Below are 22896 nucleotides of genomic sequence, written 5' to 3'. Positions count from 1 at the left end.
CTTTCAGCTTATGTGTACCTCTTCCACAGTGGAAACAAAATGCCGGGAATAAAACCACTAACAGACCAATTTAGTGTCCCGTGTCCCGTGGTGAGCAATAGCTTAGCTAGAGAAGGCAGCTAAGAGCCTTGGCAGAAATTAAGGAATTTGGGGGACCCCAGTTTGGTTCCCCCTTGGCTCCTAGGACCAGAGATGCCATGAGTCAAACTGAAGGGGCTGCCTCTGCCCCTCGACAAAGGCTTGCCCAAGCATGGGAATTCCACACCCCCCAGGCTGAGGACTCTCTGGAAACAAAGGCCATATCCTATTCATCTCCGGAAAATGGCAGAGAAAGGCAGAGGGAGCACTGATCTGATGAATACAAAGACTAGGGTTTGTCTCTTAAACTTTCTACTTAGCAGCATTGTGACCTTGGGGAAATTACCTAAAGCCATCCAAGCCTCAGTTTCCTCATTGGACAAATGTGGATAATGAGGCTTTTATCAGAGAGCTGCTGCAAAGATCAAATGAGAATACATAAGTAAAGTTTCCAGCACAGTCCTAGCACAGAGAAGACGCTCAGTATGTGGGCTCCCTTACCTCTGTTCTCCTTTCCCAGCATCTGGGGTAGTACCTGGCATCTAGCAGGTGCTCAGTAAAGCATGGAAGGAAAAGGTGTTTTCCCAGGTTGGAATGGAGAGGCTCAACATTAGCTCGTTATACCAGTGATCGCATTTGTGACCACCCCCACCACAAAGCCAGATTGTTTCTAGAACAACCAAAAAAACAGTCAACTCCTTGTGGAGTTTGGGGAGTTTTACCTGAAACTGTTGTTCTTTCCAGGACTACTTAGTAACTTCCTGGTCTCTAAGGGGAACTTGTCTCCCCCCATTTCTAGCATCTTCTCAGCCTCCTGCAAGAGAAGAAGACATTACATCTGAGACCAAGGAAAACCATGAGTCTACACCACCCATTTTTCTCTTACCACAATTTCTACCTAATTTCTCTCACATTTATTATGAAAGAGTGTAATTATGTTCTTTCATAGATTTGACTCATCACAAAAAAAAGACAACCAGATATATTTGTACCTGCGGAATAGTGTTTTTTAAAAGAAGAAAGAAAATGAATCTGAATAAGCCTCTAGATCCAACTACCAATTTACTAGAAACATAGGGGACAGAAGAACATGTTAAATGACACCAAGGGACATAGGTAGTAAAATCTAAATGGTGGGAAATCCTACAGGTCAGAGGCCTAGTTTCTTCAACAAAAAGAAAAAAAGATAGAAAGGGACCCCTAAAGAAATTTGAGGAACATATCAACTGCTGCAATATTTAGGCCTTATTTGAATCCTGAGTCAAACAGATTATTAAAAAAAATAATAAGGCAATTGGGAAATATGAATACTGACTGTTCTTTCTACTTTTGCATTTATTTGAATGTTCTATAACAAAATGTTGTCTTAAAAAAGAATCCCACTAATTTAAAGAAAATTCACTAATTTAGAGAAAAAAATACATACAAAGATGTTTGAAGTAGTATATTTAATAATATATCCTAAAACAACTGTAAATTTTCACAAGGGAAGAAAGTTTAAATTAATTATGAGAAAACACTATAGAATATTATGCAGCCATTAAAACAATAAATATGATTATCTATTATATAGACACATAGAAACATGAAAGTGTCATGAAATCAAGATGAGAAGAAAAAACCAGAAAAAAACACCTCCCCCACACAAATAAACAATTATTACAGTTACATGAAAACTATGTTAAGGACGTAAAGAGAACATGAAGAAATGAACATAAATATTGGATGCTGATGTGCAATTTTGGGGTGAAGTCTTCATTATTTTTCTTTCGTTTCATTTTCAAAATAACTTTATAAAGTAAACCATGTATTAACAAATACATATTGGGGCGCCTGGGTGGCTCAGTTGGTTAAGCGTCCAACTTCGGCTCGGGTCGTGATTTCCCAGTTTGTGAGTTCGAGCCTTGCGTCAGCTCTGAGCTGACAGCTCGGAGCCTGGAGCCTGCTTCAGATTCTGTCTCTCCTTTTCTCTCTCTTTCTGCCCTTTCCCCGCTCATGCTCTGTCTCTCTCTGTCTCTCAAAAATGAGTAAACATTAAATGTGAAAAAATAATTAAAAAAAATACATGTTTACTTCAGAAACTTTGGAAAAATACGGAGTACAATGTTTACCAGCCACTTCAAACTTAACATCCCAAAGAGATGCCTTGGTTTTTCTCCCAAACCTGCTTCATTAAGTAGCATGACCGCTCAACCAACTGTTCATGCCAAAAATCTAAGAGTTGTCCTTGATTCCTCTCATGCTTGCTATCCATTAGCAAAGCCTGTCAACTCTGTCTTCCAAATAAGTCCCAAACCAGCCACTTCACCACTTCTCCCCTAACGTAGGCCACCTTCATCTCTTGCTTGAGCTATTGTCACAGACTTCTAACTAGTGTCCTGCTACCTCTCTCCCTTACAGGCTCCCTGGCTTTCTTGTATTCCTTAAGCACACTGAGCTCATTCCTGCTTCAAAACCTTGGCATTTGCCATGCCCCTGGCCTAGAATGTTCCTACTCCCAGATAGTCTCACGACTTGCCCTCACTTTATTCAGATTTCAGCTAGGATGTGTCCTTAGAGTCCTCCCTGATCACCCTAAATAGAGTAACTCCCTCACCCCTTACTTTCTTCTTAAAACATATCACTACTGGGGCACCTGGGTGGCTCAGTTGGCTAAGCATCTGCCTTTGGCTCAGGTCATGATCTCGAGCCCTGTGTTGGGCTCTGTGCTGACAGCTCAGAGCCTAGAGCCTGCTTTGGAATCCGTGACTCCCTCTCTCTCTGCCCCTCCACCACTCATGCTCCGTTTCTGTCTCCCAAAAAAATAAATGTTAGGGGCGCCTGGGTGGCTCAGTCGGTTAAGCGTCCGACTTCAGCTCAAGTCACGATCTCGCGGTCCGTGAGTTCGAGCCCCGCGTCGGGCTCTGGGCTGACGGCTCAGAGCCTGGAGCCTGCTTCCGATTCTGTGTCTCCCTCTCTCTCTGCCCCTCCCCCGTTCATGCTCTGTCTCTCTCTGTCTCAAAAATAAATAAACGTTAAAAAAAAAATTAAAAAAAAAATAAATAAATGTTAAAAAAAAATTATGGGAATGCAAGCTGGTGCAGCCACTCTGGAAAACAGTATGGAGGTTCCTCAAAAAGCTAAAAATAGAACTACCCTACGACCCAGCAATTGCACTACTAGGCATTTATCCAAAGGATACATTTGTGCTGTTTTGAAGGGACACATGCACCCCCATGTTTACAGCAGCACTATCAACAATAGCCAAAGTATGGAAAGAGCCCAAATGTCCATCGAGGGATGAATGGATAAATAAAATGTGGTGTATATATATATATATATATATATATATATATATACACACACAATGGAGTATTACTCGGCAATCAAAAAGAATGAAATCTTGCCATTTGCAACTACATGGATGGAACTGGAGGGTATTATGCTAAGTGAAATTAGTCAGAGAAAAACAAAAATCATATGACTTCACTCACATGAGGACTTTAAGAGACAAAACAGATGAACATAAGGGAAGGGAAACAAAAATAACAAAAACAGGGAGGGGGCAAAACAGAAGAGACTCATAAATATGGAGAACAAACTGAGGGTTATGGGAGGGGTTGTGGGAGGGGGGATGGGCTAAATGGGTCAGAAGCACTAAGGAATCTACTCCTGAAATCATTGTTGCACTATATGCTAACTAATTTGGATGTAAATTTTAAAAAATAAAAAATAAAGTTTAAAAAAATTAAAAAAATATATCACTACTTAAAATTTTATATAAATCAGGAAATAAATGTATGTATGTACGTATGTATGTACATATGTATGTATGTACAAGCATACCTCAGGGATATTGTAGGTTTGGTTCCAGACTACCACTATAAAGCAAAGCGAAGCAATTTTTTGCTTCCCACTGCATGTAAAAGTTACGTTTATGCTATACTATAATTTATTAAGTGTCTAAAAGACATGAGGTCTAAAAACAACGTACGTGCCTTAATGAAAAAATACCTTATCGCTAGAAAATGCTGACCACCATCTAAGCCTTCAGTGAATCATAAATACTACTCACATATCACCATAAAAATATAATAATAATGAAAAAGTTTGAAATACTGCAAGAGCTCCAAAGTATGAGACAGAGACACAGAGTGAGCAAATGCTGTTGGGAAAATGATGCTGATGGATTCGCTTGATGCAGGGTTTCCACAAACCTCCAATTTGTACAAAACACAACATTTATGAAATGCAATAAAGTGAAGCATAATAGAACAAGGTAAGCCTCTGTGTGTGTGAGTGTGTAATTTTTAAATTTTGTTTATAGAGTTTTGGGATGCTTGAAAACTTCACATTTTGTGTAGTGATTTTCAGCAATCTTTAAAGTTTTCCTCCATTGCTTTTGTGTATCGAATTGTTAAAGCTTATTTAATAATAGAAAACACAGGGCGCCTGGGTGGCTCAGTCGGTTGAGCGTCCGACTTCGGCTCAGGTCATGATCTCACGGTTTGTGAGTTCGAGCCCCGCATCAGGCTCTGTGCTGACAGCTCGGAGCCTGGAGCCTGCTTCAGATTCTGTGTCTCCCTCTCTTTCTCTGCCTCTCCCCTGCTCATGCTCTGTTTCTCTCTGTCTCAAAAATAAATAAAAACATTAAAAAAATTTAATAACAGAAAACACATAGAACAATGTAACAGAATTAAGCGTCCAGAAATAAACCCATGCATATGCGGTCAACTAATATCCAACAAGGGAGCCAAGAGCCTTTGGTGGAGAAAGGACAGTCTCTTTAATAAATGTTGCTGGGAAAACTGGATATTCATAAGCTATACCATTCACAAAAATCAACTCAAAATGTTATTAAACACTTAAATGTAAAACCTGAAGCAGTAAAACTCCTTGAAGATAGGGAAAAGATAGGGAAAAGACTCTGACATTGTTCTTGGCAATGATTTTGTGGATACGACACCAAAAGTACAAGCAACAAAAGCAAATATAAATAAGCGGAATGACATCAAATTAAAAGCTTCTGTGCAGCAAAAGAAATAGTCGATACAATGAAAAGGCAACGTATGGAATGGGAGGAAATATTTGTAAACCATAGATGGTAAGGAGTTAATACCATAGATGGTAAGGAGTTAACTCCTGGTAAGGAATTAATATCCAAAATATATAAGGAATACATACAACTCAATAGCAATAATAATAACCCAATTTAAAAATAGGCAAAGGACCTAAATAGACATTTTTCCAAAGAAGATATACAAATGGCCAGAAAGCACATAAAAAGGTACTCAACATCATTAATAATTAGTGAAATTTAAATCAAAACCACAATGTGGTATCACCCTACACCTGCCAGAATGGCTATTATCACAAAGACAAGAGATAAGTGCCGGTGAGGATATGGAAAAAAGGGATCTCTTATGCACTGTTGGTGGCAATGTAAACTGGTGCAGCCACTATAAAGGTTCTTCAAAAAATTAAAAATAGAACTACCATATGATCCAGCAATCCCACTTCTGGGTATACATCCAATGGAAATGAAATTACTATCCTGAAGAGATATCTGAAGCCCATGTTCACTGCGGCATGATTCATAATAGCCAAGGCATGGAAACAACTTAAGTGTCCATCAGTGGATGAATGGACAAAGAAAAGATATATATATACAATTGAATATCATTCAGCCATAAAAAAAGAAGGAACTCTTGCCATTTGCAACAACATGAATGAAACTTGGGGGTATCATGCTAAGTAAAATAAGTCAGAGAAAGACAAATACTATATGATCTCACTTACATGTGAAATCTAAAAAAAAAAAACAAAACAAAAACAAAACTGAAGTCATAGAAACAGAGAACAGACTGGTTGTTGCTGGGGTGGGGGAAAAGGGTGAAGGCGGTTGAAGGGGACAAACTTTCAGTCATAGGACGAGTAAGTTCCGGGGATGTAACGTACAGCATGGTGACTATAGTTAACAATGCTGTATTGTGTATTTGAAAATTGCCGAGAGAGTAAATTTTAAAAGTTCTCACCACACACACACAAAATGTGACTATGTGAGGTGACAGATGTGTTAGCGAACCCTACTGTGGTGATCATTTCACAATATATACCTATATCAAGTCATTATGCTGTATACCTTAAACGTACACAGGGCTATGTGTTTATTATATCTCAATAAAGCTGGAAAAAATAATACAAGATTTCAAAAACTCAAGATATTAGAAAAAATGACATTTAAAATGCATTTCAAAGGACCCTATTTCAGGCACTAACTGTATCTGGAAACACTTTCCGGCTCATTCATTTCTTGGTCTGGGATTTTTGTTTTGCTACACATCCATTCTTGGCACGTACAGGCCATTGATTGAGGGTCCATTGTATGAACAGCAGATGCCAAGCGCTGAGGGAAATGAGGAAGGACAGAAAGTCCTATGCAAGTTGTCTTTGCATGGTGCCAACCACAATACCATCTGCCATTAGGTACATGACAGATAATAGGTTTTGTATAGTTGTCAAATTAGGCCTTTTAGGAGAACACGAACCCTTAGATCTGATAATAAGAACAGACTGTAGACAAAGGGAAACACAACGGGTTATCGTGTCTAAAAATAAAGGACAGATAGGGACAAGAATCCTTGCTCCATTCTCGGCTAAAAACATCTTTGGAGTAATCTTCCCAACTCCTAAATATAACCCCTGGGATTCTAGACATGCTGACTTCTCATGTGGCCCTTCCTATGTTCTGTAATTTGAAGCTGCCCCCAAGTGTACAGTTGGTCCAAGAACTACGACCTCTTCCTCCTTGGCCTTCTTTTTGGCATCGTCCAGCTTCTTCTTTTTACTTTCAGGCATGAGATCATCTAACCAGCTCAGCTCTCGTTTAGAGAAACAGAGATCCATGACTTTCCTGACAAAGACCAATGCCAAAACCTGAAGAAAAATAAAGACAGGGGATGAAAAGAGCTCATTTTCTTCCCGGAGTTAAAAGCAAAGTCTTATCTTCACAGCACACTAGGACATGTCAAGGAAAATCAAACTAATAATAATAATTAATAATAATAATAATAATAATAATAATTGCCTGTTACTGAGTGCCTTCCTTGTACCAGATACTAAATATTCACCTTCGTGTTTTATATACAATATTTTATTAAACTATCATAACAACTTAGAAAGCAACCAACTTAATTCCCTCCTTGAAAAGAGAAACCCTTCATCCTCAGATGGCCCTAAGAGTTGCCCTTCCCTGTCATGGGATGAGCAGGAAGGGTTGCTGGGCAGCAGTGGGCTGGAAAGCCTTTGCGGGAGCACAGCTATGGTGAGGCCAGCTGCACCCAGCCCAAGCATGCCTCACCATGGGATGAAGGGACCTTGAAGGATCACCTCAATTCCCTCTGATCCTCTGCCTATACATTTCCCTGCAAACTCCTTGCTTTATGCCTGCATCATGGATCACTAGTGTTTTTTGTCTCCGCCCTCTGGTCTGGCCTGACACTCATTTTATAAATGAGAATACTGAGGCTCAGGGAATAGAAAGTGACTTGCCTCTAATATCTGACAGCTAATTTCCTCAATTTTACGGGACAGGGTGTATTAACTGCTGTTCCACTCCCCCCCCCCCCCCCCCCCCCATAAAAGGCCATTTTTGCCAAAGGGGAATTCATAATAACCCAGAATGACCTGCCTGGATTGACAGGTGCTCACTAGCTACATCTGGTGGCTTAGGGAAGGAATGAGGCAAATCAGGCTTACTACCTTCAATCATATTTCTCCCTCATTTCCATAACTATTTCCCCAACAAATCCAAAATTGATGGTATCCCTCCCAAGAAGTTGTCAGGAATTTGCTGTTTCTTTAACCAAATGGTCAACCCCTGAATATAACACTTAAATGCAGAAACCTATGTGTACTCTGACAAAATTGAGAAACCCATCAGGAGGTATATATGCAGAAGATTAGAGAAAAAGAATTCCCTGACCCTAGTTTCTTCACCTTTGAATATTCTCCCAGTAAGACAGAGCTCAAAAGTCCCTAAACAAATACCAAACATTAGCCTCATTGACTTTTCTCTCTAGAGGCCCACCCTTTGGGTAGTTTTCAAACAGCCCACAATTCTCAGCGTCCCCGGGACACATGGTGAGCCAGAGAGAGGAGGCAACAGGAGGAGAAGATGAGACAGTGTGCTGGTCAGGTGGCAAGAATTTCATCACCATCCCAGTGGCAGGAAGCAGCCTATCACCTGTTACACCATACACAGTTCAGGTTCCCTGGTCCCTTTTCCAAAGCCTCTGCTTCAGTTCGAAAGAAGGTACGGATGTCCCAGTCACTTATCAGTGATGGACCAACCTCTTCCTCTCTTCCAGGGGCTTAAAACAATGCATTTCCACCACTTTAGACACTTCTGACTGTAATAAATTCTAAACTGGAATTATAATATGCAAATTATTATAAACATGAAGAATCCTCTCCATGTCAGATTCATGAGAGAGAAGACAGAGAGAAAGAGAGAGAGAGGAAGGAAGGAAGGAAGGAAGGACGGAAAAAAGGAAGAAGGAAGGAAGGGAGGGAGGAAGGCAGGCTGACGGACTTGAAAGTAAACATGGCAACCTGCTACACACATGTATTCACACCTCAAAGTCCCCATATAATACTGCTCCTGCAAAAGACAAACAAAAAACTCGCCATTAATAAGGGATTCATATCCAGAATATACAGAGAACTCCTAAAACTCAACAACAACAAAAAATCTGATTTAAAAATGGGCAAAAGGGGACGCCTGGGTAGCTCAGTTGGTTGAGAGTCTGACTTCAGCTCGGGTCATGATCTTGGTGGTTCACGAATTCACGCCCCGCATCGGGCTCTGTGCTGACAGCTCAGAGCCTGGAGCCTGCTTCAGATTCTGTGTCTCCCTCTCTCTCTGTCCCTCCCCTGCTCACGCACTGTCTCTCTGACTGTCTCTCTCTCTCTCAAAAATAAATAAAAACATTAAAAACATTAAAAAATAAAAATTAAAAATGGGCAAAGGACTTGAAAAGATAGTTCTCCAAAGAAAATATACAAATAATCAATAAGCACATGAAAAGATGCTCAGCCCCACTAGGAAATGCAAATCAAAACCACAATGAGATAGCACTTCACACCGGTGAGGATGGCTGTTATCAAACAACAACAACGACAACAACAACAACCGAATGAACAAACAAACCAAACAAAAACCCCTCAAACAGAAAACAAACATTGGCAAATTGGAACCCTGTGTACTGCTGGCAGGAATATAAAATGATGCGACTGTTCCTCAAACAAGTAAAAATGGAATTACCATATGATCCAGCAGTCCACTTTTAGGTATATACCTCAAAGAACTGAAAGTGGGAACACAGATATTTGTACAATTCATGTTTACAGGAGCATTATTCCCGATTGCCAAAAATCGGGAGCAATCCAAGAGTCTATCAATGAACAAACAGATAAACAAAATGCGGCATATACATATATACGTATATATACATAGATACACACATACACATATGTATATACGTATATACATATATATATATGTATATATACATAGGTACACATAGAGGAATATCAGTCAGCCTTTCAAAGAGAAATCCAATGCATGTTACAACATGGATGAGCCCCCGGAGGCATTATGCTAAGTGAAATAAGCCAGCTACAAAAACACAAATACTTTATGGTTCCACCCATACGAGGTACCTAGAGTAGCAGAGTCATAGAGACAGAAAACAAAATGGTGGTTGCTGGGGACTAGGGGAGGGGGAATGGGGAGTCATTGTTTAATAGGTACAGAGTTTCAGTTTTGCCAGATAAGAATGTTCCGAAAACGTACAGTGGCAATGGTTGCACAGCAATGTAAGTACCTAATGCCACTGAACTATACGCTTGAAAATGGTTAAGATGGTAAATTTTATGTGGTGTGGGTTTCACCACTATTTTAAAAAATAAATAATAATAATTTTTTTAAAACTCACTCACCATCATTGGGAAGACAATGGCAGCTGGAGAGGCCTTGATGACCCAGAGTAGGACAAGGCAGGTCAGCTGAATGAGGGTGAAGAGGTGCACTTTGCGCAGGGGCACGTGTCGAAGATAGATAAAATCCGGCTGGTGCTTTGCAGGCATCCCAAAGAGCTTCAGACGGTCAAAGAACTGAAAGGAAGGAACCGGCATGTATTTTCAGGAGGTTTCTCTGGGTCAGAAGCCTTGTCAGGCCCATTCTCGTCTCTTATATCACCCGCTCTGAAAGGTAGGTAATACAGTTTCCACTGGACAGAATGGAAACTGAGTCTCAGAGAGGACAGGTAATTTGGCTAAGGGTTGGTAAATGACAGAATCAAAATTTAAATCCATCTTTTTTTTTTTTAAGATTTTTTTTTAAAGTAATCTCTACACCCAATCTGGGGTTTGAACTCACAACCCTGTGATCGAGAGTCACGTGTTTTACCTACTAAGCCAGCCAGGCACCCCTAAATCCATCCTTTCTAATTCTAGAATCAGAAAATGTCTTTCTTCTATCCCACACCGGCTCCTGAGAGATCTTTCTCAGGGAGTGCTGAATACAAAATAAGCCAGTTCCATATTTCTGCTTAGTATCAAAACCAAATCTCCTACTTGTTCTTTGAGGAGTCTGGAGCTTTTCATTGATTATTTATAGTAAGAAAATAAAATAAAACTTTATAACATTCTGGAGATAGAATATATGACCAGCGTTATATTAGCAATAGGAAAACAGAGAGCTAGAGAGATTGAATAACCTGCCGAAGGTCACATTAAAACTCAGGGGGTAAGAGTGACCACTGGATATTCCATAAAAACAAAGAGGAACCAGCCACCAATAGAAGAAGAAACTAAGTTATCATAACATCTGGGGTACCCAAATGATCAGTGCCCAGTCCTGATTTTCCATGCAGAGGACTCAGAGGAATGAGCTGATGGATGGGAAAAGGCAGAGTAGGGAAGGAAGTAATGTCTGCTTACCTGGAGCAGCCCCCACTACTGCCGATCTCTTCACCAGCAGACCCCCAGTTGAGCTCCCTCTCTCACACTGTAGCCTAGCGCTAACACTAGTGTGGTCCATGTGTGGAAGCCAGTTTGGCTCTTGACAAGCCTTTCAGATCTAAGTTACTAGCATCTGACAAAGCACCTAGCAGTTAACACATGCCCAATAATTGTCTGTTGAATAATTAATGGATGACGGGTACCCTGAAATCAAGCCAGGTCATCCTATAAGTCTCTGTACCATCATCATGCCAACTTGACTGTCCAAATGACTTAGCGAACGTCCAAAGAAATATCTAAAATAGCTTAACCAGTAAGACTAGGAAATAGTTTCTCAAGAATGGATTTGTGCTTTTCTGGGAGAGCTCTCCCTCCCTGGTCAGGACAGATGAGCTCCCAGTGCAAAAACACTGCCCTGGCAGAAGCATGCCATACCTGAATTCCTTGTAGAGAAGAAACTCCCATGTAGAGGAAAACTCCATAGAGTACTGGCATTGGGATAAACTGAAGACAAAAGGGCAGAAAGACCAGAAATTAAATTTGGTACCATAATGCACTCAAGACTACATAAACTTTTAAATCTCCAAGGAAACAAAGTCACAAAATCACCACGTAAACATTGCATTAGTTTCTGCTGCCTTTGCATGATTTAGAAGTAGAAGCAAAACCAGAAGCTGACAATGATAAAAATTATTTTGTTCTGAAATGAAATGATTACACATATGTGTAATCCAGCCCTAGTTAAATCCTAGGCCTCACATTTTATCCGTCAGGTTCTTTTTCCTCCATGGGGATGGGCAGACACACACACATCCCTCTTGTACGGAACCGATACCTTTCAAATTTTTTCTAATCATACAAGCAATCATCTCAGGGATTTGGTGTATTTTAACATGGACTAAAAAGTTTCCTTTTTGCTAACCAGAGACTTGAGGGTAGAAATGGGGAGGTATCAGAGGGAGAATGATTTGGGGAGAAACAGCAACATTATTATATTGCACTTGAATATATATACGCACCTATCATATCACACCTAGCAATCTAGGTAATCTTCAAGGCAACTCTAGGAGGTAGGGAAATGAGGCCTATGGAATTAAGGCAAGGGAAGTCTCATAGCTGAAGACTAAACTTGACTTGCTTTTATTCTGAGGCTAAAGAACATTCTCAAACATAATTCTCAGAACTAGAAAGTCCCCATTGGATTTTACGCTGTTTCAACTGTACAGTGAGTAGACATCTCAGTTTGGTGCTAACCTTGCTTGTCGGAACTATTGAATGGTTTTCTGAAAGAATCCTTCTGAGCCAGTTCTAGGAAGGCAAGGCGATGCCTACTCCCATGGCTTCGTGGTTACCTTCCTGGAGGAGCGGCAATCTTTGGGCTCCTCCAGATGGCAGGCAGACCAGAGGTGGGAGCAGGGGCTGGGCTGGGGACAGAGAGTAGAAGGGGGCAGGGGGTATGAGGAGAGGTGGCGAGATTGGGTGGAAAGTAAGGAGCCAGGAAGATGGTTCCAAATCCTTTCCCATTTCTCTCAGTTGTCACCCCTAAATAGCACTTGCAGTGCAGGCTGGGGTGGTTGAAGATTCACCAAAAAAGAAGGGGAAAGGAGGCAAGGGAGCCAAGTAAGTGCTCCAGAATGTTTGGGGTTTGGCGTTACAGCCATAGAACTTTCCTTTTCACCCCATTTTTCCCAGACACAAGCCTTCCACCCACAAAACTAAATATTTTTTTCTCATGTTTGAGGTGTCTCCCATCTTTCAAAAAATCCTCTTTTAACCCCACACCTCACACCAGCCACTGCCTAGTTTCCATTCCACTTCACAGAAAAATCTCTTGAAAGAGTTGTCTGCCCACGCTGTCTTTACTTTTCACCTCCTATTTACTCTTCACTCCCCTGTAATTCAGCCTCTGCCCTATCACTCCACTGAATCTGCTCTCGTCAAGTCATGTTAGGCCTCCTCATTGCCAAATCCAATGGCTTGGTTTAGTCTTCATCTTTCTAGACAGTTTCTAACCAATCCCTCCTTCTGGAAAAATTCCCCTCGTTTGGCTTCCCTGACACCATGGTTTCCCTTCTACCTTTCCGGCATCTCCTTCTGAGTCTGTGTTGCTGTCTCCTCCTCTACCCAACTTCTAAATATTGGAGCTCCTTAGACTCTGCTCATCTCTCTGGTCCTACTTCTGTTTTACATCTACCCTGCTCCCTGAGCGACCTGATCTACTCCCATGGCTTTCAATACCACTAACTGCTGTTGACTTCCACATTTATATTTTTAATCCAGAGCCTCCCTCTAGCTTTTTCACTCAGTTGCTTCCTGGATATCTCACCCAAAATCTGTCCATAGCCCCACCACCTCTCACAAAATCATTTCCTCCTTCAGGCAGTCTTCTCCATCTTAAATATCACTACTCTCCATCCAGATGGTCAAGTCCAAAACCTGGAAGGCATTTTGATCTTTCCCTTTTCCACACTCCATTCCACATCCAGTCAACCGGCAAGATCCTTGGATCTGCCTCCAAGATACACAGAAGACATGCCTTTTATCCAGCCCTACTACAACCTTCTTTAGCCAAGTCACCATCATCTCCCACCTATAGTATAGCCTCACTAGTCTCTCTATTTTTCCCAACCCTAAAAACTTATTCTCTAGACATCACTGGAGTGATCTTTTAAAAATACTAAATGGGGGAGGGGGGCGCCTGGGTGGCTAAGTCGGTTGGGTGTCCAACTCTTGATTTCGGCTCAGGTCATGATCTCACAGTTCATGGGACTGAGTGCCACATCGGGGTCCGCACTGACAATGTGGAACCTGCTTGGGATTCTCTTTTTCCCTCTCTCTCTCTGTCCCTCCCCGGCTCTCAGGCATGCTCAAAATAAATAATAAATGTTTTTTAAAAAGAAAAAAAAAGTAATAAATAAAAATACTAAATAGATCATGTCCCTTGCCTGCTAAAACTCTTCAAAGGGTACCTTTACCAGACTCAACAAGGCCCTGCATGATCTGCCCCCACCTAGTCTTCACTCTCATCTCATTGTGTTCCTGCCTTGAGCCACATGGCCCTGATATTTCTTTTTCTTTTTTAATGTTTTTAATGTTTTTATTTATTTTTGAGACAGAGAGAGACAGAGCATGAGCAGGGGAGGGGCAGAGAGAGAGGGAGACATAGAATCGGAAGCAGACTCTAGGCTCTGAGCTGTCACACAGAGTCCGATGTGGGGCTCGAACTCACGGACCACAAGATCATGACCTGAGCTGAAGTCGGACGCTTAACTGACTGAGCCACCCAGGCTCCCCGGCCCTGATATTTCTTAGTATACATATCACTCCTTCCCATCTCAGGGCCTGCCTAGACTGCTTCTCTCCCTTCCCCCATGCCATCTCCCACCATCCATGGCATGACCAGTTCCATCTCATCTTAAATACCATCTCTGCAGAGAGGCCTTCTCCAACCACACGGACTAAAACAGCACTCCCTTATTTCTCTATAGCACCAGAGAGCACCAAATATTTCCATTAATCATTTATCATATTCTATAATTACTATGTTTGTTTTCTTTCTTTTCTTATCCTCCCCCTCCTCTTTTTTTTTTTTTTAAGATTTTATTTTTAAGTAATCTCTACACTTACTACACTTTATTTTTAAGTAATCTCTACACCAACATGGGGCTCGAACCCACCACCCCAAGATCAAGAGTCACACCCTCCACTGACTGAGCCAGCCAGGCGCCCCTCGTTTTTGTGTTCTTAACTAAATTCCTTTTTTTTTTAAATTTTTTTTTATGTTTATTTATTTTTGAGACAGAGAGAAACAGAGCATGAGTGGGGGCCGGGCAGAGAGAGAGGGAGACACAGAATCCGAAGCAGGCTCCAGGATCTGAGCTGTCAGCACAGAGTCCAATGTGGGGCTCAAACCCACCAACCGTGAGATCATGACCTGAGCCAAAGTTGGATGCTTAACTGAGCCACCCAGGTGCCCCTCTTAACTAACTTCCTTATCTGCTTTACTCTGCTAGAGTTAGCTCTTTCAGGACAGATATTTGTACATGTATCTGTTTCACTATCACTGTATTCCCAGAATTCCTGACACAAATCAGGCAGTCAATATCCATCTAACGAGTGAATGAATAATTACCTTTAATATGGCCGTCATGAAGACTGAGCAGCCCATCAGCACAAAGATCATAAGGCCCGTCACTCTTTGTTCTCGGATGCCCAAGAACTTGGGTTGTTCTCCAGGAGCAGAGCACTCAGATTCTAGTTTGAGGCTGTTCACATGTGTGATGGACAGGACAGTTGCCGCCACAAACCAGGGCAAGCCCATGATGGAGCAGACACCCAGCATGATGGCCACCATCAGCAGGTCCAGGTGGTAGCCACAGCCTTTCTGTGGGGAAATAGAGTCTCTGTCACCACCAATGGGCTGGCTGTAGTGGGGCACAGAACAGTGAGCTAAGAGCCTCAGGCCCAAAGCAGGAGGGAGTGTATGGGTAAGGAAGAAGGGGTCCAGATATCCCAGATGAGTCTTCCAGCCCCTCCTGGTTTGGAGGGAACAGAGAAGAAAAAGAGAAACCTTACCCTGTCATATACATGCCATATCCATTTTTCATTCAAGTGTCCCCAGATTTCACCCTGAGTCTCATGCATTCAAAGATTCATCCTTTCTTGGCAGAGTAACCAGAGGCCAAGGCACACCTTGACCATTCTAGTGGTAGACAATATAGGAGTTGGAGGTAAATGGCTCCACACAAACACCCCCAGATCCTTGCCAAATATGGATTTGCCTACTCTAAGTAAGGGAAGAACAGAGATGAAGGCATGAAGCCTCTCACCGATAAATGTGCTGGACTCAAACCTACCTCCTTGGAATCCTTGGACTCAAGGTTCAGTCTGGAAACTCCAGTAAAGGACACCAATGGGAGAATACTTGACTCTCGGAAACAGTGGCCCAAGCCCTGACCTGAACCTCAGAAAGACAAGCCTGTATAGGGACCACAAGGAACTGTGCCCACCCACCTTCCGCACAGGTTTGAGAGGAAACTAACAGAGTCCAAGCTCCTTTCACACCATTTCATCATGCTCTACTCTGGTTTCATCTCCAAACCAATCTTTGTCACTAATTGAGGAATCAGAAACCTCTGGAAACATTTTATGAGCTCCTTCTATGACTGCTTTTACTCAGGTTCTATAGTTCTTGTCTAAAGGGGCTTACCCTAAAAAAAAAAAAAAAAAAAAAAAAAGTAACCGGCTACCATTCGTCCTCGAGGTCAGAACTTTTTGTTACCTTGAGCTTGTGTTCCTTTCTGTTAATGATGACAGCTGTGATCTGCTGGTCCATGAATATTAAGATAGTACAGAGAAGAGCTGGGATAATTGCAGCTATCACAGTCCACCAGGGATTGGGGCCAATGGGACTAATAATCCACCCTCGATCATCTCTTGTTGGCTAAAGGGGAAAAAATAAAGTTTTGTTTTGTACTTTAACTATAGTCATTAGGGCAAAAGAGATTAAACTGAATCACAATATCCACATTGTTTTTACTCCTAAATGAGAATCCTAACAACAACAACAACAACAACAAAAGTCAAGAAAGTAACTCCTTAGTAGCAACTTCTTAGGAAATCTATGACCTTGTTCCAAATCCTCTTTGAGTCAATCCTCGATTATCAACTTCCTGTGAAACACTCATTAATACTTCACTTCCTGCCCCTACTCTCCAAACCCGCCACCACCTTTAACTTAACATTAGCCCAAGTAAAATAACAAGTCTATTGACAAAAAAGAATTTAACACAATTATAATTAAAGCAAATATAAATAATTTAGAATATCCTCCTCATTGCTCCCCTCCAGAAGCCATATAATGCATGTCTACAGCACAAATAAAGGCAAAGTAGAGCCAGTTGCATGGAATCTCATGGGCTTAGATTGCATCGGCCCAGGGGCCTTCTCCCATCAGCAGTAAAACAGGAGCCCAGGTACTAGAGATTTGAGAGAGGAGCCCAAGACTACTGAACTTGGGGCTTGTTTAATCTAGGACCCTCTCCAATGCTCCTATAAGACCACTACTGTTCATAAATCTTATTTGGGTGTTCATGACATACCTAAACTCTCTTAGGGTACTTTTGACATCCTCAAACTCCCCCAGGTACTCTGGGGAAGAAAAGTTCCCCTTGTTTGGCAAGTAGTAATGGAAGATGAAAGGCTGGGCATACAAACTGGCTCAGAATTGAACCAAATTCAATGAACAAAGCAAAGACTGTTCCATCCAAAGTACTTGGTTCCCCATTGGTCGTGACTCTAGGATTCAAAGACTCTTCAACAATGTCACCAGATCCCAAATCATGAATGGGCTAAGTTCTGAAAGTTTATAGGATCTATGTCTCCTTCGTAACAATGTTCTATGTGACAGTTAAGTTCTTAGGCCAACACAAAAATTTACTAAACTCTGACTGACATTAACACATTAGTAATAGTACTAGCCTTCAGACTGGGTTTTCTTTTTTTTTTTTTTAATTTTTTTTTCAACGTTTATTTATTTTTGGGACAGAGAGAGACAGAGCATGAATGGGGGAGGGGCAGAGAGAGAGGGAAACACAGAATCAGAAACAGGCTCCAGGCCACCAGCCCAGAACCTGACGCGGGGCTCGAACTCCCGGACCGCGAGATCGTGACCTGGCTGAAGTCGGACGCTTAACCGACTGCGCCACCCAGGCGCCCCAGACTGGGTTTTCATCACTGGGGGCCATGTGGTATAACAGGGAAGGAAAGAAGGAAGAAAATTTCTCCTCTGCTTCCTGAAAGCAAGGCCTGCCAACAAGCAGCATTGTCTTTGACATTCTCCCATTTTCCCTTCCCATCTCTCCCCTACCTCCTGGGGGCCTTCTTCCCAGATGTCCCAGAAATTCAGCACTTTCTGACTATCTAAGCCTACCCATCAGGGAACCTTTCCAAGGACTGCTTAAGGTTCTCAAATTACTTATTTTTACACAAAATCCATTCCTCCTGGAGGGCTGACCTCAGCTAGGTATTAGAAAGAAAGCTGATTGCCCTCATTCACACAAAGGTGAGAATGACATATTCTCAAAGGAATTATATTTTTAAGAAGGGTGTTTTTCAATCCACAAATTTCTAGCTGATGGCATTTCAGTGCATTTAACGAAATAAAATAAAAAATCTTCAGGCAATATGGAAAGAGATATTTTTAACCGGGCCTATTTCAGGGAGGGAGGGAGGGAGAAAGGGAAGACAAAGGCACAGGGTACAGGGATGTTTACAAGTCAAGGGCTGCCTTTCTTCCTGTCTTCTTTCTCTTCCCCAGCCTCTCCTGTTCTTCTCATCTTATGATTCTTCTCCAGTCACTGAGTATGCCCAGGCTTTCCCTCCCCTCTGGTCTGTGGGGCTCTATGGAACCCAGCTCAGCCTTCCCATCTTCTCTGTTACTCGGTGCCCTTACACTGAAACAGATCTGGAGTCCCCACATACAGATCATTTGTTTTAGTTCTTTTATGTATACATTTTCAGCAACATATTGTAGATTGTAGAGAGTTATATAAAGAAACGATGAAATAGGGTTGAAGAGCTGTCCCGGTTACTCTGGTAGGAGCATTAGACCGTGGGTGAAGCCCCCAGGCCGGCTCACCTTTTCACAAGGCAAGATCCTGAAGGAGAGGGGCCAACCCTAATTTAACTTCTTACCCCTTCCCAGTGCCCATACACAGCTGAAGCTCAAGGAAAGTGCTATTAATCAGACTTGCTCCAAGGACCCACATTTCCACTGTATGAGGTATGTATTTAAGTAAACATGCACATTCCACTATTGTAAATCTTAACTTTTCATTCATTAAACCACCTTAGATGTTCTGTTCTTGGAGTTTTGTGGCTGGAACTCAGCCAAGCCTTAAGAGTTTGCTCTTCTGAAAGGTAAGGCATGAGGGACAAAGTTTAGATTTCGGGGACTGCAGAACGCAGGATTAGGATATGGAAAGGCCTTTGAAATTCACTTGGGACCAGATTCTAGGAAACCACATGAGGGCACCAAGTACCCTGAAAGCTGTTTACCTTGAACACACTGGGAACTTGAAGTTTTGGTGATGGGATTCCAATCAAAAAATCAATAATCACCATTGTGAAGATAGTGAGGAAAACAGCAAAGTCACTCACCATGGAGCGTACCTGGCATGAGAAAGGATTGGAAAAGTGTTTTATTAGGCTCAATGCAGTAGAAGAGAATTTTGCAATGTAAAAGGTTTAAAAGTCCTCAGAAGAATGCTTTAATGTTATAATTGAATTAATACAACCACATGTAAACAACAGGAATATGTTAATATGCCCAAGTTAATACCCCCAAAGGGTGGATATGATGAGGGAGAATGAACCATTTGGCAAACTCTAATGTGACCACCCTGACTGGGAAGAGCTCTATTTGGAGCATTTGTGCCCAGGTCTGGGCAATAGTTCTGAGAACTTGGAATAAGATTTTCTGGGGCCAGTTAAGGTCCATTTGTACCAGCCAAGGGCCTTGGTGACAGCATCGACTCTTCTCCCTCATGCCCGACACCTCATCTACCTGCATCCAAGCCCTGTTGGCTCTACCTCCAGAACAAATCCCGGATCTGAGCACTTCTCACCACCTCCACTGTTCCTACCCAGACCAAGGTCACCATCAGCTCTTGTCTCTCTTAAGTACAGCAGACACTTGCTTCAGCCCCCCTTTAAAGCCATTGGACTGACTATACAAGTTGGACTATGTCAATCCACAAAAACCCTGAAATGGTTCCTCATTTCACTGAGATAAAAACCCAAAAGGCCTCGGCCTATGAGGCCCACACATTGAAATCATTAGAAGCCCAGCTTCTAACGCTCTCCCACTCGTTCACTCTGCTCCAGCCATACAGACCACTCCGTTGTGTATTTTCTTTTCTTTTTTTAAAAAAAATTTTTTAAATATTTATTTTTGACAGAGAGAGAGAGAGACAGAGAGACAGAGACAGAGACAGAGCATGAGCGGAGGAGGGGCAGAGAGAGAGGGAGACACAGAATGGGAAGCGGGCGGGCTCCAGGCTCTGAGCTGTCAGCACAGAGCCCGATGCGGGGCTCGAGCTCACAAACTGTGAGATCATGACCTGAGCCGAAGTCAGACGCTCAACCGACTGAGCCACCCAGGCACCCCCCCCAACTCTATTGTTTCTTAAACATCCCACCTTAGGGTCTTTGTACTTGCTTATCCCTCTTGTCTAGAATGCTTTTTCTCCAAGTAACTTCTTGGGTAGCTCCCTCACCTCCCTATGTTCATACAAAGATCACCTTCCCTATGAGATCTTCTCTGATGATCCTACTTGCAATTGGTCACCATTCTCTACTCCAGCACCGCCTATGCTCCTTTTCTGCTTAATTTTCTCCATAGCAAAACAGATGAACATAAGGGAAGGGAAGCAAAACTAATATAAAAACAGGGAGGGGGACAAAACATAAAAGACTCTTAAATATGGAGAACAGATGGTTACTGGAGGGGTTGTGGGAGGGGGGATGGGCTATATGGGCAAGGGGCATTAAGGAATCTACTCCTGAAATCACTGTTGCACTATATGCTAACTAACTTGGATGTAAATTAAAAAAAAATTTCTCCATAGCACTCATCACCATTTTGTGCCTAGGAGGACGTTATAGTTTAGTTCAGCTTTTATAAAATACAATGCCTCTAAAACGCCCAGTGTCTGCCTTAATCTGAACTTCCAACAGAGGCAGAGCAAAATATATCTTATCCAAAATATATCTTAACCTGACTTTGTTTTCCTTTGAAACCTGAGGTTTGCAGCTTCCTGGCCCTGGTTTTGTCAGTTCTCTTCTGAATGTTACACAATTCTCTGAACCTGTACCTGCCCCCACCATCATGAGCCATCTTGGGTCCATCTGACCATCCTGGGGCCCAGTGGCCCTTCCCTCCTCTGAACTCCTATGACCCCTTGCATCCCAGTTGGCGCCCAACCCTTTACACTGTATCATATGGACCTGTACATTTCGTATGTTTCTCCTTCCTATATGATGGCAGAGACCATGTTTTAAACTTCTATATCCCTGACAGCACTTAACCCAGGCCTCAGCAAGTAGCTAGTAGAGAACTGCCCTTATTAACTATTTGTCCACATCAGAAACAATGACCCAGAACTAATTCAATATGTTTCCCTTAACTACAATGTAGCATCGCGGAATTCTAAGAATGTGTTTTTCCTGCATGAGTGTACCATAGACAGCTAATCAACTGAGCTCCCCACCCATTCGGACTTCCTGCCCTGCAAATGTACCTGACCGAACCCTCACTTCCAGAAAACCCACCATTTCTCATGCTTTGAACTCCTTTTCAAAGCAAAAGTGGCCCCTTTTCGCCGCTCTACACCCAGCCTCTGATTCCGCTCTACTAGAACTGGTCATGATCAAACAGCACCATTTGTATCAGATTACTGAGGCTTCAAAGAGTCAAGCAAACCAAGTCAGGAGTATTCTGGCCGCTGCAGTCAATGTCCCCGGTGATTTCACAAACTGCCACAAGAGACATCCCTGGGAAGAGACTTTGGGGTCCCCTACGTATCCAAAGTGATCATCCCGCTTTACTATATTTAGCAGCCAGCTCCAGCTATTGCATACTCCATCTCCCAGCATCCTGGAAAGGACACTTCACAGCACTCTGGAAATTGAGGGTTAAGAGCTTTTGCAGAACCCCCTTAAACTCCCCTGACACTTTTTTCTTTTTTTAAAGCAATCTCTACCCATCAATGTGGGGCTTGAATTTACGAGTCCAAGATCAAGAGTTGTGTGCTCTACTGAATGAGCCAGCAAGGCACCCATCACCCGGCACTTTTAATCGAAAAAATCCTGAGTATTAACCCCTCAGCCCACACCACACATTTACGAAAGGCTGCCAGACACTAGAAGAGAATGCCACAGTGGGGCTTGCCGGGACATCTGGAACTTGCCACCTGCCACTCTACTCAGCAAGCAGCATGGAAGCTGAGAATAGACTCTGTTATATTAGAATTCTAACGCGGAAGAAATGTATGAGGGTGCTACCTACTCTGGTTGGGAAATAGCGACTTGTCTTAAATGTCTTTAAGGTGCTCGAGAGGATGAAGGTGGTGAAGAAGAGAATGCAGGACCAAAAGAGCACATCAGGAGTATAGGGTCCATGATGGCCGCACGCAGATCCCGTGAACTCTCCGTGCATCTCCTGGCACTCCTGCGGGAACAAGCATTCTGGGTGATGAAAGGCAGGCACGAGGGAATAAATAGCTCTGGCCTTCTGAGCCCACCCCTCCCTGTCGTCCCACGGTTGCTGGGGAGTGCAGGCTGCCGGCAGTGTCCATTGACCCGTGTGCTTGTGGCGCTCTCGCTTGCACAGGCTCCTTCTGAGTACGGTGACTACTTAGAGTCCTTAGACGCTTTGGAAAATGAAACCAGGATGGTCCCAAGCAAGCATGAAGCTCTGGGAGGGCTCTGGCAATTCGTACTGTTTATCTTACAGAGGACTTCCAAATCGGAATGTTCTGCCAGCCTCAGAAACCTGGGTGTGCCCCCGCCCTGCCCGGTTTCATCCCCACATATCCCTAGTGCAGGGACCCTGGGTAGGGTGTACGTGGGAGGGAAGAGAAAGGCAATCTTCTTTTCCCTTTATGTACAAGAGAACTTTTGCTGGGGAAAAGGGTCAGCAAGAATAGTTTAAACAAACAAACAAACAAACAAACAAACAACATTTATTTTTGAAAACGCCAGACCATGCTGAAGGGCTACCGCACTTAAACTTGGCAGTCACAGTGCTACAAT

General features: G+C 42.6%; 1 protein-coding gene across 3 annotated transcripts in view; it reads right to left on the bottom strand.

Annotated features, from left to right (window-relative positions):
• SLC4A8 (solute carrier family 4 member 8) overlaps positions 1-22896 on the bottom strand; it is an 81050-nt gene that overhangs the window by 7994 nt on the left and 50160 nt on the right. For all 3 annotated transcript variants that reach the window (XM_047867975.1, XM_047867976.1, XM_047867977.1), the window contains 8 exons: positions 22151-22312; positions 19141-19254; positions 16364-16525; positions 15215-15466; positions 11518-11586; positions 10060-10233; positions 6856-6993; positions 801-892 (listed from right to left, as the gene is read on the bottom strand). In XM_047867975.1, coding sequence (XP_047723931.1) covers positions 801-892; positions 6856-6993; positions 10060-10233; positions 11518-11586; positions 15215-15466; positions 16364-16525; positions 19141-19254; positions 22151-22312 — 1163 coding nt within the window. The remainder of the gene's footprint in view (positions 1-800; positions 893-6855; positions 6994-10059; positions 10234-11517; positions 11587-15214; positions 15467-16363; positions 16526-19140; positions 19255-22150; positions 22313-22896) is intronic.

The sequence above is a fragment of the Prionailurus viverrinus genome, chromosome B4, assembly GCF_022837055.1.
Source record: "Prionailurus viverrinus isolate Anna chromosome B4, UM_Priviv_1.0, whole genome shotgun sequence".
Lineage (NCBI taxonomy): Eukaryota > Metazoa > Chordata > Mammalia > Carnivora > Felidae > Prionailurus > Prionailurus viverrinus.
The sequence above is the reverse complement of the archived record's forward strand: the minus strand, read 5'-3'. Positions and strand labels throughout refer to the sequence as shown.